The 15,375-nt window shown below is 47.0% G+C and overlaps 1 protein-coding gene across 1 annotated transcript in view; it reads right to left on the bottom strand.

Annotated features, from left to right (window-relative positions):
- Window positions 1-15,375, bottom strand: part of GABBR2 (gamma-aminobutyric acid type B receptor subunit 2) — a 348,859-nt gene that overhangs the window by 124,788 nt on the left and 208,696 nt on the right. Inside the window, exon 7 of the mRNA XM_041763142.1 lies at window positions 13,488-13,724. Coding sequence (XP_041619076.1) covers window positions 13,488-13,724 — 237 coding nt within the window. The remainder of the gene's footprint in view (window positions 1-13,487; window positions 13,725-15,375) is intronic.

The raw sequence follows: 15,375 nt of genomic DNA, 5'->3' as shown, positions 1-15,375 counted from the left end.
GACTGAGGATCCCAGCTGGGTATCCTACTGCCAATTATCCTCCACTATGGGGAAGCTCCTTGCCTACGGAGACACCTGCCCTCCACTGCGAGGGCCCAGCCATGGCCAGTGACTAGCTGATGGGAAGCTACAAAGGCCCCGGCTCTATGCCTCACTGTGGACAACGGTGAGGGCCATCCTAGCTCCAGAGCACTCCCAGCATCAACTGTAGCCTCAATTGCAACCACATTTTGGATCAGCTTCTTGCTCTGCCCCAAGCTACTGTCCTCACTCACTTACAGTGCATTTCCTGAGTTCACCCTCCCACAGATCTGCCACACACAGCGCTCTGGCTCAGAGCCTATTCACAGGGAGCCCAATCTAAGGCATTATCCCCATTTTACAGACAAGAAAACTGAGGCACACAGAGATTAAATTCTTGCCCAGGTTTACCTGCCTAGCAAGTGCAGCCAAGATGTGCATCTAGGAAGTCTGTCTCCAGAGTTTGCAATCCTAAGCATGTCACACTATTGCCTCTTAGGAAGGTGGTTCTGCCCCTCCGACACCTTCTTCCACGGTTTACAGTGCCCTGACCAGACTCTAGGCCTAGCAACTGAGTAATTTACCAATTACTGTTTATTTATTTATGAAAGATTTATTTATTTTAGCGAGGGGGGGGGGAAGGGAGAGAGAGAGAAAGCCTCTGTGTGAGAGCATGGGGAGGGGCAGAGAGTGAGGGAGAGATAAGCACGGAGCTCAATGCAGCAGGGTTTAGTCTCATGGGCCTGAGATCATGACCTGAGCTGAAACTAAGAGTCAGATGCTCAACCAACTGTGCCACTCAGGTGCCCCTGCCAATTACTGTTTAAACAAAAATTCTAGAAAGCTTGAATGTTCTCAATTTCATTGAGAAAGAAAGAGGGTGCAGGGGGTTGCAGTTCCATGAGAAGATGGATCTTCCCAGCTCCCTCTGACCCCTGACACAGGGCTGGCCTCACATGGGGTCACAGCCGTGTGTGCAAGTCACCGCTGTACCAGTGCACATAGGCGGAGCGGGCATCCATCAGTGTTTAAAGCTGTGTGTCTTGTCAACTGAAATTTATGTTAGCTGTCCCCCCCGATGGCAGAAGGCTTCCCTCCTATTTAGCAAGTACACAGGCTAACATACCTTGACACACATTGAGGGGGTACTCCGGTCTCCTACAAGAAAAGCATGTGATGTGTTACGGGGGCTCTTCAGATTTGGTTTTCACACAGGATCGGGGTCTATCTTTATCTGAGTATTTTCCTCAATAGTGGGTATATCACTAATATTTAACTGTATTTTACTTTAAAATAAACTTAATTATTTACTTCAAAAATTTTGCTCACTGGATTCTCAACATTTTAAAATGTACTTTCTTAAATTCTGTATGAAACCTTTTGTTAGGCTAATAACTATTTGGTTAGCAGTAGCTTGCAAATAATTTTTCTCTAAAATTAGTCAGCAAACTACTTATATCTTTACAAATACTTTTCTTTTTTTCATCCATTTATTCATGAGAGACACAGAGACAGAGAGAGAGGCAGAGGCATGGGCAGAGGGAGAAGCAGGCTCCATGCAGGGAGCCCGATGTGGGACTCGATCCTGGGTCTCCAGGATAATGCCCTGGGCTGAAGGCAGTGCTAAACTGCTGCGCCACCCGGGCTACCCTACAAAAATGTTCAATATAAATAATACATAAGTAAAACCAGCTTTCCCATAATAAATAATAGTTTTAAAATGATCACTTGGGATGCCCTGGTGGCTCAACCAGTGGCTCAGGTCATGACCTCATTGTCGTGAGATTGAGCTTTGCATCCCACTCCCAGCTCAGTGTGGAGTCTGCTTCAGATTTTCCCTCCTGCTCTCGCTCTCTCTCTCTCAAGTAAATATATAAATAAAATCTTTTTTAAAAATGATTGCAGGGAATGAGGAGTTAGTGTTTAATGGGTACAGATGCTCAGTCTGGGAAGATGAACAAGTCGTGGAGATGGGCAGTGGTGATGGTTGCACAACAGTGTGGCTGTGCTTGATGTTGCTGAACTCTGCACTTACAAAGTGGTTAAAATGGTAAATTTTATGTACATTTTATCACAATAAAAAAAAGATGGAGTTAAAATGATTGAGAACCACTGCCATAGATAGAAAAAGCTTTATAATGTGAGAGATCAAAACAAATAGCTATAAAATAATTTTTTTTTAAAAAAAAGATCACAGCTGGGTGTGAAGGGTGGTACTTAAGTAGAGCAATCTGAATGATGAAGTTATGGGTGACTTTGACCTTCTTTTTGGTATTTGTCTGTACTTTTTACATTTTCCTTCTAATCATGTGTTATCTTTGTAGTCCAGAAAGGAAACGTACATGTGATTTTTAAATACACAAATGAGAAGATGACAAAACATGGGGTTCTAATACCCTTGCTCCCCCAGTCAGGGAAGAAGTGAGTAAAATGTAAGGAGCTGCTTCCAGGGACTGGCTGGCCAAACCAAGAGGCATAGAACTTTCCCCTGGGTGGTAGAAACCAGCCGTCAGGGAGTTGCCCTCCTAGAGATGAGGGGTGTGGGGGGGGCCCTGGCTCCAGCCTCGCCTCTCAGGGGGGCCACAGATTCCCTACCTGGACAGTGGGTGGTGAGAAGAGCCAGTCTCACTGACTCCTCTCAGCTCTGTCCTTCCCTGGCTGGGGATTCTTTTGCCCCCTAATGGAGGACAGCTTGTATAGGTGTAGGGTAATGGTTAACCATGAGGGTCGAAAGTTAGCCAGCCTGTGTCCTGTGTCCAACCTTGGGTAAATTATTCAACCTCACAGTTTTCTTTTTTTTTTTTTAATTTTTATTTATTTATAATAGTCACACAGAGAGAGAGAGAGGCAGAGAATAGGCAGAGGGAGAAGCAGGCTCCATGCACCGGGAGCCCGACGTGGGATTCGATCCCGGGTCTCCAGGATCGCGCCCTGGGCCAAAGGCAGGTGCCAAACTGCTGCGCCATCCAGGGATCCCGAACCTCACAGTTTTCTCACCTGCCAAATGCTGGTTACAACAGTCTCCATTCTTTGGGGCTGGATTCATTCGCTAGGGGCTGCTTTAACAAAATATCACAACCGGGGGGTTGAAACAACTGAAATTTAACGTTTCATGGCTCTGGAGGCTAATGGTCCAAGATCAAGGTGTCGGCAGGGCTGGTTCCTTCTGAGGGCTGCGGGGGAGAGTGGGTTCTGCACCTCTTGCCCAGCATCTGGTGGTTTGCTGGCAATCATTGGTGTTCCTCAGCTCGTAGAAGCATCAGCCCTTCTCTGCCTTCATCTGTACGTGCTGTTCTCTCTGTGTGCGTGTCTGTCTCCAATTTTCCCCTTTTTATAAGGATGCTAGTTATATTGGATTACCCCATTCCAGGAGGACCTCATCTTAACTAATTATATCTGCAGTGGCCCTATGTCCAATTAAGGTCACATTCTGAGGTACTTTGGGTTAGGAGTTCAAGTATGGATCTTCAGGGGGACACAATTCAATCCATAACCAGGTTATTACAAGTATCAAATGAGATAATGCATTTAAGAGCTTAGCATAGCACCCAGCATATAGTGAGCGTTCAAAATCACAGCCATTCCGATTATCATGACATTTGTCGTTACAGTAATTGTTACTATGACCACCTTGTCACTGGCTCCTTCCTTTGTTTCTCACAGAGACCTGGATAGTGTCTGTACGTAGGGCTTCTGTTGAAGCTCTCCTAAGAAGATACACTCCCCCACACTGCTTTTCATAAGGAAACAGCTATTTTTTATCCCGACTAGAGGAAGTCAAACTTGCAAGCTTTGGAAGGCTAGGCATCAATTGAAACAAATTGCTAAACCACATTATTTTGATCTTTCAAATTTATCTGACAGCAGAAGGAGTAGGTTTCTTTCCTGTGCTGTGCGTTATCTGCAGTCATTTGTAATTGTGTTTAAAGAAACGGGGGTGGGGGGAGGGCAGCCAAGCAGTGCCTAGGAACACTAGATTTGGAGACACCTGCCTTTAGAATCAGAAGAACTAGGATGTGATTCTGAATGAGACTCACCAGTAACACCGTGGGAGCCCAGCAAGCCACTCTGCCGCTCTGAGCTACGATTCACCACTCACTCATTCAATCAACAAACATGTGTTTCAAGGACTTAGAGCCAGTATTATACATGGCACTGGAGGTACAGAGAGAATTATGGGCCCCAGTCCCAATCAAGGGACTCCCAGGCTCACTGTCCCCTGGGAAAGGGCAGATGGACACATAAATAACTCAAGTGCTGGTGGAGAGCCCACACATCTTCCACTGTTAATTTGGGGGAGGGAGTGGTTCCTGCTTCCCTCCTATGCATCTCACCAGGTTGTTCAGACAGCAAATTCCTTGGGGGCGGGGTGGGGGGCAGCGGTGGCAAACCTTCCAGATTGCTCCTTCTGCCTGGCCCAGCTCTGGCTTATAGGCAGTGCTGGCAATGCTGGCTGAATTAGGGGACACCCAAATGGCCCACAACTTGGGCTTCTGAGTTAGCCACATGAGCCAGTTTTGAATAAACTCTTGTCACTTGCTACCTGGAGGATACTGGGTACATCATTTATCTCTGCTTAGCCTGTTTTTTGTTTTTTTGTTTTTTAAAATCTATGACATGGTCATTAATGACCCAAATCCTGCATTCATTAAACAAAGATTTATCAGGCACCTAGTAAGTCCTGGGCACCCAGCTCTAAGTCTTAGTGGGGGTGGGGGGACATCAGATGGGGGTAACTGTGGAGAGGCAGAATGATGGGGTGGAAACTGTGATTTTATTTTATTTTAAAGATTTTATTTATTTATCCATGAGAGAGAGAGAGAGAGAGAGAGAGAGAGGCAGAGACACAGGCCACAGGCAGAGGGAGAAGCAGGCTCCATGCAGGGAGCCCGATGTAGGACTCAATCCTGGAACTCCAGGGTCATGCCCCGAGCCGAAGACAGATGCTCAACCACTGAGCCACCCAGGTGTCCTGGGAACTGTGAATTTAAACAGGGTGTCGGTGAGGCCTCCCTGACAAGGTGACACGTGGGTAGAGATGGGACACAGGTGAGAGAGCTGGACACAGCTCACTGGGAGCAGGTGGCTTCCAGGCTTGGGAGTTACCCATCCCCCACCCCGGTGGCTGTTCTGAGCATCACATTCAATAACATGGGTACACTGCTTAGGGTTCAGCCTGGGATGCAGTAGGAGCTCATTAATTGATAGCTATTATTAGCATTATGTTAATAAATGTAATTGCATTGAGGAATGAAGGAGACAGAGACTATAAATGTACTCTGTGCACAAGGGCAGTCACACAGTGATTATTATTATTATAGTTGTTTATTACTAGCAATTACCTCTAGGAACTACCCCTGACAGTCTAAAGTCACAAAGGGCCCATCAGCAGCCCCCTCTCTCCCTCAGGCCCTAGGACTTGAGCCCTAGAGAGACACTGATGGGAGAGACAGGGGAGGGGGACAGAGGGCGGGTTTCTTTCCTGCCTCGGGAAGGGAAGGACACGGCAGGAGCCCCTGTCCCCAGCCCCACACATACATGCTGGGATGATTTCCACAAGCTGTGCGAAACAGTGATGCCAGCCATCACAGCAAGAATTAGGGGATCATTATTAGCAGATTCAACAACTATAGATCCTGTTAATACTTCTCTTGTCAGTTCTGATTATTTATTGGGCAGAAAAAGTCTTTTTAGTTTCTAGAAGCCTGGAAGGCAGCAGAGTGGGAGAGTGTGACTGAATTTCTCAATCGTGTGTGGATTCCATCCAACAAACTCAAGGTTAGCTTCTACCAGGTGTAAAGTGCTAGGTGCAGAACTGTGCGACCAGAGGCATGTAAAACTGTGGTCCCTGCAAATCTGGGAGCTGCTAATTCATCAGAGGAGGCAAGTATGGCTCTGCTGCAGGCTGACTGCAACAGGCAGGAACAGGATCAAAATGTGAGTATAAGGGAGAAGAGTCCAGAACCCTCTACTGGTGTGAGGGAGGCGACGGGAGAGGGTTGCTGCTAAACTTGATGCACAGATGACAATTAGGTTACAGTAAAAATTCCCTCCTGAGGATGTTTAAATTTCCCAGAAAGACACATGAGTGTCTTCAATTGGGTCCTCCAGAAGCAGAGTCCAGGACAAGGAATCATGTGCAAGTGATTTTTTAAAGACGTGTTCTCAGGAGAAGCTTGGAGAGAGGAGGGAGAGGAGGCCAAGCTAGAATGTGCTTTCAGGTGAGGGGCAGCCTCATCCTAATCCTGCAGGGAGCTCTGGAGCGTGAATGGCACTGGTGTTGTACTGTCACACCAACCAGTCATCCACTGTGGGCCACTGGGCTAGGGTATAGGTCCCAGGCACCTCCAGGCTGGGAGACTCCAATCACCCAAGGTGTGAGCCATCAGCAGGGACACCTGCACAGCTAGGTGTTGGGCAGACCTGACCAAAGCCCTAAAAGAGATCCCAGGAGATCTGGCTGGGACCAGCAACATTTGCTGTAGCTAGTTTTCGTGTGCAGTGCTGAGTGCTAATTCTCAGGGCCACAGGAATTTGAGCCAAACTAAAGGGAAGAACAGAAGGGGGGTCTGTGAGCAAAAGCCTTCCACTTTTAAGGCGAGTATCAAATTGCAAAATGTGGAAAACCCGCAAAGTGTTCTTGCTTACAGGCAGGGTTTACTCCATGCTGTTTTGATATTAAACCCCTACGACCTGTAAACAAGTTAATCAATTTGCTTATTATTGAGACAATTAAATGAGATAGTATATGTGAAACAGACTGGCACTTAGTAGGCACGGAACGACTGTTTTGCTGGACTTGATTCTGAATACTGCTTGATTAGATCCGAAGAAACTCTGTTTTTTGAAAAGTCACCATGGTGACAGCGGTAGTCATAATAATAGAAATAATGATGATGCGGTTTGGGAAGCTAAACACCATCATTACTTACCATCTCAACCCTATGAAGTAGGTTATATTTCCCTCCATAGATGAAAGGTAAGTAATTTCCTTGAGGTCAGTAGGCTTTAAGCAGTGGACTGTGGCCTCCTTTTGTCTGACTTTACAAATTCACATTTCCTGCTATAGTTCATCACTGCCATGCCCCAGGCCATGGTGCATTTTACCTGAGTTTAAGAGGAGGAGGGGGGCATTAGCCAGGTTCTCAGACCAGCTCCTCCGTTTTAAGTTTGTGTATGATTACTTCCCCTGGAACTCCCAGGAGTCTGGGATGGGGTAGAGACAGGTGGGGTGCAGGAGAAGTCCTTGGCGGGTTGGCTGTTGCTCCTGGGAACAGCCCAGAGAGGCTCATGAAAGGGAAGCCTTAAAATAGGAAAGCCTGAGTGGTGTCGGGAGCTAGCACGAGGTCACTGGGACAAGTCCCATTTTCTAGGACGCACAGTAGACACATCAGTCAGACTGTTGCAGAGCTTCTGACAGGTTCCTAGTGATAGCCTTGAGTACAAAATCCAGAAACAGCCAGAATCCTGATAGTCCAGGGGAAGGAATCATGACTGGCGAATGACCAGTCCCAGAAGGGGGTCAAAGCCAGGACTGGGAGAGATTTCTCTACTTCTGGGTAGTCTTTCCAGTGCCCTGTTTCTTATCTCACTCAAATTCAACCTTAAATGCTGATACCAGATATAAATATCAAATGGGTGGCTGGTACAAAGCCTGTAGGTTAACTTGTGTTAGAGAATAAAACCAGGAGTCCAAAAGATTGGACAGGCAGCAAAGATGGGCCAACTCTAGCAAGGTGATGGTTAATTCATGGGAGTGTGTGTGTGTGTGTGTGTGTGTGTGTGTGTGTGTGGTGTGAAGTTTCCTATTTGAATAAAAACTCAACTGCACGACTTCAGCATCCCAGTAGGACAAGGCAGCAGTGTATGTGACATAGAATGGGGTTTCAGCTAACATTTCCCTGGGATGAGGATCTCACCGGCTTGCCCTAACTACCTGCTTCCAAGTACCTGCAGTCATTGGAATTCCAACTGAACCGAGTTTACTCTGTGATGCCCTCTTTCCAGGTAAGATGTTGGCAGGGGGAGCACAGTGGTTGTATTTGAATCTTAGTGGAGACTATATATATATATATATATATATTTTAAAGCAAATCTTGCATAACGATTTGAAGTTTCAGGGACACACCAGCAGCAAAAGCTGGATTCCTGTTTTCCAACAACAAAGGCAAATAGATCAATAAACTCTGCAAATCACCATCTGCAGTTCTTCGTCACCTCCTCGATGTGATCAATTAGAGATAACTGCCATTAGAGGTGACATGCCTGAACCTGAGGCTGCTGGTCTCCCCCGACAGATGTTACACCGAGGTGTCCAGACTCACAGCTGGTTGAGAGGCTGAGCAGACAATGAAGAATGGGGCTATTATTTGGAGGAACTTTGAATCGTTTCTACATTAGATCCGTCCACGGGGAGTGAGGAGGCAACCACAGGAAATAGTTTAAAAAGAATGGGCCCTCTTCTTACAATCAAAGATATTCCCCAGGAGCTTCTTTCAATTTCTCCATAGCTGAACGCTCTTGGAAGCCTCATAGCCCCCATGCAAACCTGGTATATGCTCTGAATAACTTTCCAGGAAAAATGTTACATGTATTATGTTTTCATAATAGAGTAAAATGAGATTATATTAATTTAGCTTCCATCCTAGGCACTATGAAGTAAATATGGTGTCATTTTAAGAGACAAATATGAAAGAATATTTGCTAAAGGGGGTATACTGAAAGTTAGAGCCATCGAATCTCAGTGTGACATGCCCAAATGATTTGTCCACTTGAGATCTGGTATGTCATCCTTGTTTTAAGAGTTTGGAAACTGGAAAAAATTAAAGTGATCACCTGGGGCGCCTAGGTGGCTCAGTTGGTTAAGTGTCTCCCTTCGGCTCAGGTCACGATCTTAGGATCCAGCCCCACATCAGGCTTCCTGCTCAGCAGGGAGTCTGCTTCTCCTTCTGCACCTTCCCCTGGTCATGCTCTTTCTCCTTCTCTCAGATAAATACATAAAATCTTTTTTAAAAAGTGATCACCCAAAGAAAATGAAGGCTTTGATTTTTTACCTGGATACTTAGCACATGTTCCCAAGCATGTTTTGAAGTGTTATGGATATAAGCCTGTCGATGAATTTAGTGTATCCTTGGTAAGAACACCTAATTAGAGGAGTCTGTTAAATCACAGTATATCACCATCAGTCCTGGGCATGGAGGAGCCTGGCATTGCATCCTCGCTACCCAACACATGGCACAGGTGAGAACGCACAGCAGGGGCACCTTGCAATTATCCACACATGGGGTTTCGTTTACTGACCTGCAGGAAAATTGAGGACAGCTCCCTGGTCTTTACTCCCATAAGGTGACTGGAATCCTCCCTCCAAGGGTTTTGGGCAGACCGTTGGATAGTGACCAACAATTATTCATCTACTTGTCTATATCCCTCACTGGGCAGGGAGTTCTTCAGGGAGGGACCACACATTATTCCTTTCTATGCTTCCAGATCCCAGTACCCAGCCCAGAGGCTAGTAAAGGAGTGAATAAATGTAGGAACAAATACATTTGTCAGGTCTAAAATCAAAAAGTGTGTGCCTGTACGCATATGTGAGTGCATACATGTGTGCATGCGTGCGTAAGTCTACACATGTGCTCGTGCCCATCAGAGCCCAAGCAATTCTCAGGGTTACTATTTGAGAATCACTAGGATTACTTGTTAATAATGTGAATTCCTTGGCCCTATCACAATGCCATTGGATCAGAAGTTCTAGGTGGGGCTGAGAAATTGAAATTTTTAACGAAGTTCCCTGGGAGCATCTTATACATATAGAAGTTTAGGAATGTTGCCCTAGACAAAACCTGAAGAGCTTGGATTCTCAGAATGCTCTGGGCTTGCGATACCTTAAATCGCCAACTCCAGCCTGAGTTTCTGTTCACACGTTTGGCAGAAGAGGGTATGTCCACGTGGGAAAGCATTTTGAGATTTGCAGACCATAGAGAGGTAAGAGGTTAATAACAGGGCCAAAAATCAGAAAAGCACCCTCAGGGAAGCAGAGGGAGGCAAGACCCCCGCCCTCCCTCCTAGGACATCAGGTGTGCAAGGTAGGGGGACACAGAATCTATATCAGTGTTCCCTGAGAAGGGTACCTGGGAGGAGCTCCTAAGAAGATAAAACAGAACTGGGCCCAAGCTGAAGCCGGAGTCCCCAATCCAGGATGCGTGGAAGAAATCTCTTCTTTAACATGCCAACCAGGAACCACAGGCCTGGCTCCCAGACGAGAGTGTGCACACTGAATCAATTGAAATTGAGTCACGGATATAATTAATTTAATGTGTTTAAACGATTTTCCGTATAGTAAACATGCTGAATGAGGGTGACCCAGAATAAAGTGCCTGCCTGAGAGTGGAAAAATGGACACCATGTGTGCCGTATAATGAAAACCCTTTAGCAAATAGAAAATGCTTCAATTTATTTCTGCCTCCTGTTCCTTTCCTTTCCAACTCTTTATTTATGGCTGAACTTGGCCTTCTGTGGTCTCCTTGGACCACAGAGACACTTTTTATTTTGTCAGAAGATGTCCTTTCTTCTCTGATCAGAAGACAATTTTAATGAAACCTGTCTACAGCCCAGTGACAAGCACATATTAATATGTGACAAAGGAGATTAGGGGGAAGGGGGGAAAAGTGTAGAATTCTTTCATTATCCTAATCCCTTTCTTCAGTAAAGGGGAATGTGCACAATGAGAAAAGTGGTGGCACCTGCTGTGGCAGGGACAGGGCCCAGTGAGCCAGCCACAGCATCCTGGCTCTGCCAAACCGTCCCTCCGTGTGACTTTGCAAGCGCCCTCTCCGGACCTCAGATACTCATCTACAACATCAGGGGGTTGAATCTGAGGATTGTGAAGAGCACCTTGAATCCTAACATCCGCTGAATTATTATAAACCGGGGAGGGCATAAATATGTGTCAAGAAATTTCTCATGAGAAAGAAACTCCTCTTCAAGTCGTGTAAAGTGTCCAGGCAGTTTTATCTAATTGCTCATCAAGTGGAGATTACGTATTATTTGGCTTAGATGAAAAGGAGCCCTTGAGAGTGGTTATAAATGATCTCCAACCAAGATACATCAGGCATCTGGGCAAAATGCCGAGTGCTAGGATGAGGAGGGACGCAGAAGGCTTCCTAGATTCTGTAGCTCTCTATCCAGCTGTTTGGGCTGGAGATACTGTGGATTCCTTCCATTAAATAAGAAGCAAAGCGTGGCAGGACGACCTGAGGAAGTGTAGCCACGTTTGGAGATTGCTCTGCCCACAGTGCTCCTGGTGTGGAACAGGCGAGTCTCACCTTCTGCAAGGCTCAGTCTGTGTAGAAGAGGGAGGACCTCTGGGGTCCTGGTGGGGCCATTCTGCGGGGTTTGAGCGAGGGCAGGGGGTTGGGGGGTGGTCCAGGGGCTACGGGTGAGTGGCTGAACAGGTAGGGCCCTGGGCTGCTCCTCCTTTCAACCGAGAAGCTTCTCTCCAATCTGTGTTATATACCAGCACCACGTGAGATTTTATAAGAGGTTCTGAGGATTAAAAACATTTTTTTGGAAACTAAATTTTTGAAAGCTGTTTATTGTCTGAATCCAAGCTGCACCATAAGCACGGGTATTGCCCCTAACTATTCAGAGGCTTTGCATCTGAACTGTGGGAGGAGAGGCCAAGAACTGTCTGGTTAAGAGTGGCTTTGGTCTGAGATTTTGGAGATCTACTTCTTTTCAGGAAGCCTCAGCCGCTGCCCACCACCCGGAGCAGCTGCACTCAAACTCCAGCATGTTAGCACCGCCTGGAGGGTCTGTTAAACGGCAGCGGCTGGGCCCCTGACCAGGACTCTGAGTCAGTGAGTCCTCGGGGGTCGGGCTGGGGAGTGTGCATTTCTACCCAGCGCCCAGGGGACACAGGTGCTGCTGGTCAAGGAGCACTTTGAGAATAGGTGGTCTGTAAAATGAAGGCCAGCCTTCTTCGTTTGTTCCTTCAGGAGTGGGCCCCAACTTACCTTCCCAGCCTCATCCTCCTCCTTTCCAATTATCCCAACAAAGTAATTGTCCCTGCACACACTCACGCATATCTCCCTCGCTCACCACGCTCCATCTGGCCAGACTGCCGGCCCCCACTCTGCATGTCTAAGGCGCTGCACAATGCTATCTCTGCCAAAAAGCTCCCTGACTTTTTCATCCATGGTCACAGACACCCCTCTGGGCTTATACGCTTTCTCTCATGGTGATGGGCCCTTTTAATTTTTATGATCATCGGTGTCCAGCTCTCGCCTCCTCATTTGGACCTGCAGGCTCCAGGACAGGGAGCCCATCTTATCTACCTCAGCATCCACATCATTGTCGACACCCTCACCTGCACCAGCCCCCGCCCACCAGACCAACCACCGGCAAGCCTGAGCGCACGCACACAAAGGAAGTGTGAACATTTAAGAAATGCACTAATCGACTCATCTTGTCTACAACTCTTAATACCTCAAGACAGACTAACTTCTCTTGACTCTTTAAATTAGAACACAAGACAGGATTTTAGCCATTTCAACCCATGCTTTAGGCAAATTTTCCTTATATTCTGAAGCAGAGTCAGTGACGAACACATCATCACGAGATATAACTGCCACTTAACGTCCAATACCAGAAGGTAGTGTAATGCAGCATTTAAGAGCTAGACACAAGTTCAAATCCCAGTTCTACCTCTGATTGGCCGGAGAACGTAAATGCTCTGAGCTCCAGGCTCCTCACCTCTAATAGTGATAATAACAGCATCTACTTCCTGTGGATGGCATACGGATGCAACGGGATCATTATTAACACCAGCAATCCTAGCATGTATTGAGAGCCTACTCTGGGCCTGGGCATACATTTTTATAGCTAACCTACATGAAATGCTTAGCAAAGTATGTAGCACATAATAGTCATAAAGGAAATGTTAACAATTATTATCAATGCTTTTCCCAACTTCTTTGCAAGTCCTATGTTATTATCCTCATTTCTCAAGGCTCAGAGCAAGTAGCCTGCTCAACAAATATTAGCAGTTTTTACTTTGTAATGGTCCATCTTTATACCTTTATAGCAGGTACTATTTCCATGCTGGGAATGAAAACTCTATGGTTTGGAGAAGGTACCTTGAAAGACCCAGGATTTGAACCTGACTTTGGGTCCAGGCCTCTTGCTGCCCCCATCCCCCAGCTGGTGAATTTCAACTGCTCTGTGAACAGTCAGCTCACTACGCCCTTTGCAGTCCATGAGCAGCAGAGAAGCATTTCCCCAGCATGTCAGAGAGTATCCCTGAACCTGTCCCTCATTTTGGCAGCCCCGCAATCCTACAACCCACAGGAAGTTATGTCAATGACTGGAGAAAATGGATCTAGTATCAAAGGGTGTGTGACTCAGCCCCCTTTGCCTTGTACATCACCAAGGGGCCTGAAGGAAAGGGGAGTCTGGGGCGTGGGACTGACCGTGACCCCGAAGAAGTTGGTCTCATTCATGGCATTGAGGATGATCCTGCCCAGCGTGTGGTCCGTGTAGTTGAAATCCTGGATCCGCTGGTGCCGACTGCTGGCGTGCAGTGTCTCCATGGCTCTCTGCAGCGTCTTGGCGATGACCCAGATGCCATCGTAGGCGTACCCATGGAACTTGCTGGGCCCCACACCCGACCGCTTGTTGTTGTACTCTCTCTCATACTGCTGTGGAGTCTGTAAAACAGGGGGATAGGGGGACACCAGGTTATAACCGGCAGAGACATCAGGCACATGGTGCCAAGAACTAACACTCTCCGATGCTTACAGTGAGTCAGGCATGGTGCCAGGCTCTTTATGGGCATTATCTCATTTAATCCACACAGTGACCTCATACAGTGAGGTACCGTTATTGTCCCCATTTTCCAGATGAGAACATTGATTCAGGAAAGTTGACTTGCCCAGGATCACATGGCTGGTGAGTGGCAAAGCTGAGACTTGCACCCTGGCTGTCTAGGAAGGCTAGGGTGAAGGAATAATGCACCCTAACTAGGCCTCCCTCTGATATTTGCAGGGTTTGGAGCTACAGTACCAGTGGAGGACCACATTCCGTATGTCTAAATATTTACATTAAAGACAAGCCAATAAACTGCCCGGTAAAATATTTTTGTCTCCCCATCATAATAAATATACCTTCCTAATGATCTGGAAGGGCAAGTTTGAATACAGAATTTTGGGGCTCCTTGGAGCTTCAGGCTGGAGATAGAGGCATAGAGGGAGCTGGCTTTGTGGTGGGGCCCACCTCTGTAGCCCAGCTCAGTCTACACCTCCTCCCCTTCCAGCATCATAGACCTTTAACAACCCCAGAGGTACAGCCCAATCTCAAGAGTGCAGACCCTGGTAAGAAGCTCCCTGGCCCTGGAAGTGGTTCCAGTTCTTAGGAGGGAGGGGGTGCAAGCTCAGGGGTGGGGGGCATGACCCAGTGGCCTTGTGGATTCTGAGCCCCGTGGAGCCTGAGTGAGGCCTTCCTAGAGCATGGGGCCTGGGGCTGGTCCCAGGTGCCCAGATGTAAGGGCTGTTCTGACCCTATACTGTTTCCCTCTTCTTTCCTCTTCTGTAATAAAGCAAGGTCTGTGAATAATTCAGCATTTTGTAAAAAAAGTTTTTTCTCCCGTTGAACTGAATTTCACAAAAGAATTTCATTGGTGATATTAACATTCTGATTGTGGCCACAAAGTAATGAAAACCTTTTTACTCCAATTGCTGAGGCTTACACATTCAAATGGATACCACCCCAGGGGAACTCATCACCCTTAACCTTCCCATGGGCCTCTCAAGTCACTTCTGAACTCCTCTGTCAGAAACGTCATCAGAGTCTATAGCTAAGTCTTTGGAAAAACCCTCTTTGGGGACAAATCACATATAGAAACCATTGTCAGTTTATACTGGGAAGGGCTCTTAGAGATGGTCACACGTGCTTCCCCCACCTGCAGCCTGAGGCACAGAGAGGTCCAGAGACTTGCCCAAAGTTACACAGCTTGTGTGCGTGTATGTGTGCATCTGTGTGTGTGTGTGTGTGTGTGTGTGTGTGTGTAGCTACACTGGTCCCATTCCATCTCTGTTACGTCTTTAATTTTTGACTTTTGAGGGCATAATTGCTTTTTGCAAACCACCCCCAATTGTTTGGGGCCATGTCTGGTGCCCAAGGAGGGTGGTGAAGCTGAGCCCTCAAGGGCTGAGTCTCACGGCTGGAGCCCGAGTGAGTCTGTTGCCCATGGTTCAAGGTGTTAGCAGGACAGGTTCACACTCACTTGTGCCTGGGGACAGCCAAGGGCTTCCCAGAAGTATAATTGTGGACTCTAGGAGAGGCTTTTCACCTGACCACATA

This window comes from Vulpes lagopus, chromosome 7 (genome assembly GCF_018345385.1).
Source record: "Vulpes lagopus strain Blue_001 chromosome 7, ASM1834538v1, whole genome shotgun sequence".
Classification (NCBI taxonomy): Eukaryota; Metazoa; Chordata; class Mammalia; order Carnivora; family Canidae; genus Vulpes; species Vulpes lagopus.
The sequence above is the reverse complement of the archived record's forward strand: the minus strand, read 5'-3'. Positions and strand labels throughout refer to the sequence as shown.